Source organism: Etheostoma spectabile, chromosome 23 (genome assembly GCF_008692095.1).
Source record: "Etheostoma spectabile isolate EspeVRDwgs_2016 chromosome 23, UIUC_Espe_1.0, whole genome shotgun sequence".
Taxonomy (NCBI): domain Eukaryota; kingdom Metazoa; phylum Chordata; class Actinopteri; order Perciformes; family Percidae; genus Etheostoma; species Etheostoma spectabile.
The window spans coordinates 13,599,701-13,606,179 of record NC_045755.1 but is presented as its reverse complement, the minus strand read 5'-3'; the positions used below and the strand labels follow the sequence as shown (position 1 = coordinate 13,606,179).

The following is a 6,479-nucleotide window of genomic DNA, read 5'->3' as shown; positions in this document are numbered from 1 at the left end:
CACACTATCAAATTCAGACAAACGGCACTAAGCCACACACTGATGGCTAATGTTTCTTGCTGACACTGTAAATCTTTATGTCCGAGTGATGGGTGTTTTATCTTTTTGACAGACTGCTGCTCAACATACCTTTCCGAGTAACTTTGAAAGTATGCTTCACCTGCTGTGGCCTCCCTCGGAAACTCTGAAAGCTACAGAAGCTAGTAAACTTTTATGGCCTTTTCGATGCTTGGTGTCCCTAGGCTTCAACAGGCCTCTATACCCACAGCTCTTACTTTACCTTCTCTTTTTAATCATCCTACCTCAGTCTGCTACATTCTCAAATCCTTTTTTTCTGCATAGAAGCCCTTCTTTCCCTTTGGGAAACAGGATGACTCCTTTACCCTTTATCAAACTTGCATACGGAAGTGAAGCCATGTGGGCCAGCAAGTGAGAGGAGAAGAAAAGAAAAGGTGACATGGGAGAAGAGGAAAGGGAACTTCCCTTCAACTCTTGAAGCACACCTCCGGCCCCTCTTTGAAGCATGGGCTTCTCTCGCTACCCTTTGTTTCCTGCTCCCCCCATTTTGTCTTTATCCATCAAGGAGAATCTGGAGAAGGAAGGAGACTATGTGCGGGGTAGATACAGAGGCTTTAAAGGTGCGTCACTGGAGAAAAGAGCAATGAATGGGGTTTAGTATTAAATCAGGACAAATAATATGGCTAAAGCAAGGGGAAAAGATGCCACTGTAAGCTGGTAGTTAAGATTCAAAGATGCATGTATTGTGTTTCTGGTATTATCATTTTGACTTGCTTTGTTTCATCACTTACTGCCTTGGGAGTATTTCATTTGCAGCTCTAGTGTAAACAGTTTGTTCTTTAATGGCCTCCCACAACATTGTTAAAGAATAAAGATGTGGCCATGATGAATACAGTATGAAAACAACAGGGCTAATGAAACAGATGACTAATGCAAGACCTTTCATAACATTCCATATTTGCCTACATGTAGAAATATTTACTCAGAGTAACTCACTCATACACTTTCCAAAACCCCTTTCAATTGAATATTTACAAGGATATGCCAATAATTGTTCTATTGAATTCAATATGTATATTCTAACTACATTCTAACATGCATATTTCCAATATTGCAACTCCTATGATGAGATGCCATTTTAACTTTAAAATACTGAGCATATCTGAAATATGCAGCACTGAGATGTGCTCGTATGGAACCCTGGAGGTGACATGGGGGGGACAGAGATTAAAAAAAAATGAGTGAGGATTTGGCGTCACACTTTTGCGAGATATTGACTTTGTTTTGCGAGATTCTGACTTTGTTTTGCAAGATACCAAGTTTCATTTGCGAGATTTTGCAACAAACAATAAGGCTAATCTAGCTAGCTTGTAGTGCGCAAGCTAGCTAGTAGTGCGCAAGCTAGCTAGTAGCACGACATGATTACATCTCCTTGTTTGTCTAAATACATCAATCGTTTATTTTGATAAGCATTACCAATTAAAACATGCCAAAGTGAAGTGTTATAATTAACATTGTCGTTAATGTCAATAGCGCTAGTTTGTGTTGTCGTAGCAACATGCTCGTTCATGAGATTCTGTCTCATGTCTCTTCCAAGTATTGTTAGTTCATTTGCTTAATACAGCCATGGTATAGCTAGCTATGTGGCAAACTCATGAACTTGCCGTTTCATTGTATAAAATATCCATTAACGGTAAACAATGTGTATTCATTGTTCCTGATAGTTTACATGTGTATCAAAATAAATGATGAATGTATTCAGACAACCAAGGAGATGTAATCATTTAATGCTACTAGCTAGCTAAGCCTTATCGTTTGTTGGATTTGCTAGATCTCGCAAATAAAACTCAATATCTCGATAAATTAAACTCAATGTCTTGCAAAACAAAGTCAAGATCTTGCCAAACAAAGTCAAAATCTTGCAAAAGTGTTTGTCCCCAGTATACGTTTTTTGTTAATTTTTATTTTTTTCTTTCCCCTCCATATCACCTCCAGGGCTCCGTACAACACCTCATTATCCGAGTGATGTGTGATAAAAAAAAAAATAAGGTCAAAAGAGCAGCATACACAGATAAACACTAGAGGCTTGGGGAAGAAAATGTATCATGTATGTGTCATTTCAAACATAGCCTACGGTGCAGATGGGTGAATAAAACACACAAAGATAACTTTGACAGGGAAGAGAGAGTGGAAAGAGATAGGAAGCGCTTCGAGATTAGAGGTAGAAAAGATAATAAGGGGTTGTTTGAGCCCAAGGGCTTCATTTCATGTATGGAGAACCATGCATTACAAAAACATACATGCACCCCAAAGAAGATGAAAAAGAAGGTGATAACACACACATACACACAAACCCACACCTAATTGGCATAGCGGTTCAAAATAAATTAAAATAGGTAAGGGCGTGATATGTTAATGTATCAATCACGGCTAATCCAGTTTAATGTGTATATTAAAGGTAATACATGTTGTCTAATTTTCAGCAGATGAATCTTTTCTTCTGGGGACGACCTTAATCAAATACGCCTAGGCTATCAGCTCTAATGTGCTTCTCACGATTTTCTAATAACCTTTGATTGAATAAAATCATTCCAAAAGTAGACTGACTATGTAAACACCATCTCTCACACACCTGACATTTTTACTGAGCACTCTCATTAAGGGGAAATTGTCAAACGCAGAGAGGTGCTGAAAAGAAAAATCTTACGTGGCCCTAAATTGGAGACTGCATATTGGCAGGGGTTATGTCGATACATCTCGTAGCAGGCAGTGGGCAAAAAAATGCAATTACGAAAACCATCAGTGGAAAGCAGAGACAATCAGAAGCAAATTACAAAATTAATTAATACATCGACAATTCAGCCGCATAAAATTAAACTAAATGATGTATGGATGTCAGAAATGTATGCTGTTTGTAATACTGGAAATAAAGAGGAACTGTATTGCTGGCAAATGTTTGGCTGAAATGGAGATGGATTGAAAAGGACTTTTATTGCAACTATAACAAAGAGCATCATCTGTTGTGGAAGGGATAAGCATTCTCACCATTACCATGATCTGAAAGGATGTACAAATCATTGTTGGCTGCCAAAGATACAGTCTGTGTTTTTATTACTAGCGCTAACTGTCAGGGTGGTCGAGGAGCAGAAACAAATGACTAGACCTGCTATCAAATAGTCTGTATTTCATCCCATATGCATCTTACCCTAAACTATTGTTATTTTCTTACGCTGAAAAGTGGGAAAAGGCTAAAGAAGGCACCCATTCTTGGATGGATTTTTAAAATTAAAATAAGATAAGATAAAATGTCCGAAAATAGGGGAAGATATCATTAGGATATCCCATAATGCATGGTGATGAATTCAACTCACTAATCGATTATTCAACTAATCGCTAAAAGCGCTATTTCTTTCCAATTCATTTGTTACCATCCTCTGTACCCCTATTCTGCTCATCAGGTAGAAGTTATTGAAAAAGGTACTTTATTTTCTTCTCAGACATTGAGAGAGAAAAAAAGAAGAAACTTTCCACCAAGCTCACACAGTGTTATAATTGTGACAGAACCTGAACATTCACATGACTTTAACCTCCCATTACCTCAACACGGTGGCCAGTTTCAAATAAAAAATGACCAGAAAGTCGTAGAGAGCAGAGCATGACTATATTTCAAACTTGGCAAAGAGCCAGAGAGGGTAGGGTGAGGTCAAAGGGGACACATGCTTTATGCCACCCCTGATGTTTACTAAGACAGTGGGCAGTGGCTGATGCAACATACCCAGCTACCCCCTTGCCTGCTGAAAGGTGTGGTAGTAAGTATGCACTCTGATCTCCGAGCCCCCCCACCCCCACACCCACAGTAACCTTTGCACTGCACAAGGAACAGGACAGCTCTACCCACCAGCAAGGAGGAATGTGATGAGGCAGGTTTCTTTCGGCATGTACAGCTTGAGGCGGGAGCCGCTGAAGACGTATTCTACCACAGCTTCTGACCGGCCAGCCCTCTGCAGGAAGGGCAAGAACTGCTTGGCTTTCTGTGTCTCCTAATGGACAAAAAGACAAAGAAAGGAGGTTAGATAGTGCTTAATGCAAGACCCTTTCTTTAGGTTGTGTTTAAGTATATAACGGTTAAACTGTAGTAAAGCAAAGACAATGTTGTGATATCCATAAATTAAATCATATCTTAAAAGGCAGAGATGGGAAGTAACAAAGTACAAATACTTTGTTACTGTACTCGATTTTTCAGATATTTTTACTTTACAATTTATTTTTGTGGCAACTTTTTACATTTTACAAAATGAGCTTGTTACTTTAGTTTTGTACAAAAGGTTGTCTATCAGGTGTGATTGTGAGCATATGTCGGAAAATAGCGCGGACACGCACCTCACATCGCGAGCGGGTGTGCACGGTTCATGGAGAAAAAAGGGAGAGAAAAAAAAGAGACTAGCTGTCCGGAGGAACGCCTTGGCTCACAATTGTATTTTAGGTGTGTTATTTACATGCTACAGTTAGGCTACACTGCATTAAGATAATGTAATTAATAGTGGGTTTATTGTTATTATTTTCTAGCATTTATATAATTCCTATGCATTGTGTATGGTAGCCTTTACAATGTTATGTATTTCTTTTATTACCACACACAAACACAGCCATAGCAGACCTACCCATGGCCATGATGCTTGATTGTAATAAAGCGTCAACAGAGAGACAAACCTGGGGCCAAGTTGGAAACCAGCACCAGCTTTAAATACAGTGCTAATCTAGTCCTCACTAACAAATTTAAAATAATTTCACTGGAGTTACCGTCATTCTTTTGCGTTATAAATACCAAATTCAATCTAATTGGATGGGAATATACACAGAATTCTCCCAGAATCACAATTGAAATCATGTCTTGCTGCTTAGTCAGAAACTTATTAACCTTGAGTCCCGGTCTCTGTCACAGTAATCATATATGTGATGTTTTAGGCCTATGGCAGACATCCTTTTAAAATGTAGGCAACAGCCTTTTTCCATTTCCACTGAAGTTTCTCAGCGTGCACTCTATTAACATTTGTGTGGTTCAGGTAGCTTTGCATAAAAAATGGTTGTCATTCACAAGGCTACTTTTACTTTTATACTAATTTTCAAACCTGTTTTTTGTTACTTTTACTTGAGTGAAGAAGTTAAATAAGTACTAGTAGAGTATTTTTTAACACAAGTAGCTGTACTTCTACTTAAGTACGGGAAGTGAGTCCTTTTGCCATATCTGATTAAAGAACAAAACTGAGGACTTTTCACTGTTGAGTTATTTCAAGTTATTGGCCTCAGTAAAAATAAAACAACAATTTTTGATACAAAATCCACCTGGATACAGTTTCCACAAAAGATCTCAATATGAAAAGTAACCAAAATAAACAAGACAGACTAAATTGGTTTATTGACAACAGAATCTGTGTGCTTTTTCCAGATATCTTTAAATCTAAGTCCGGCCTAATGAAGTCCGCTCCGCTTCTCTGAGACACGCCTGGTAACTTGTGCAATCAAAAATGATTCTCTCCCTCCAGCCTCCATCTCTGTCTTTGTCTGCAAGGGTGAGTCACTGGCTTATTGTTGTGCCCGGGCCAAAAATACAAGCAGAGCTAAATCCTGCGTATTCAAGACAGGGCTGGTGTTGCAGTGGCAGATTCATAAACGATAAAAGAAAATATTTAATGTGTGTCTACTCCAGGCGCGAGCCTGTAGACACAACAATCAGTCATGGACCAGAGTTGCGTGCAGTCATGGAAATAGAGGCTCAGAGGGAAGGGCAAAGTTCAAACAAGAAAAGTCAGAACTAAAAATGCATTTTCTAATTTCAAAAAGCATTGATAGGACATGTTTGTAGGGGAGTTGAAATTTTCTTTCCTCTTTTGGGGAATTGGTACGAAACACAAAAGGCAGTAACAGAACTGGAATGGAGACATCATGCAACAGACAGACATCACCACTGGGACTCAGGACATTGTAGGTAAAGGGTATAGGTTTTAGCCAGAAAGATGCACCACCTGAACTCCACCCACTGCAGTCCAAAAAAGCCCCTTGAGTGGGAGACAACAGAACCTACCATTCTGTCGTTCACACAAACACATTTGCAGCACCTGCAGTGAGTGGGATGTGCAGTCCAACTTGGTTCAGAAAAAAGGGAAGAGACATGATAGAGGAGAGGACCTCATTATGCAACCTTTAGAGGTATGAGGTGAGTCAAGTGCTTTATCTACTCTCCTCCCACCACCTCTGTTCATCTCCTACACTATACGTTTATAAACCTATCTCTGCTCTATTTGTGACTGCATCCCACTCAATGTATATAATCCCTTTCAACAAACCTTTACCACCAAGCTAAAGGATGCTGACGTATGGTAGTGTGTATTTCCTTGTGTATGTGGGGGAGCGCCTGTGAACGTGTGTGGGCGTTTAACACAGAGCAGAAAGGGAAAAGAAAA

At 39.3% G+C, this 6,479-nt stretch overlaps 1 protein-coding gene across 1 annotated transcript in view; it reads right to left on the bottom strand.

Annotated features, from left to right (window-relative positions):
* The window catches only part of snd1 (staphylococcal nuclease and tudor domain containing 1), a 197,584-nt gene that overhangs the window by 148,405 nt on the left and 42,700 nt on the right, over window positions 1–6,479 (bottom strand). Inside the window, exon 15 of the mRNA XM_032504592.1 lies at window positions 3,917–4,058. Coding sequence (XP_032360483.1) covers window positions 3,917–4,058 — 142 coding nt within the window. The remainder of the gene's footprint in view (window positions 1–3,916; window positions 4,059–6,479) is intronic.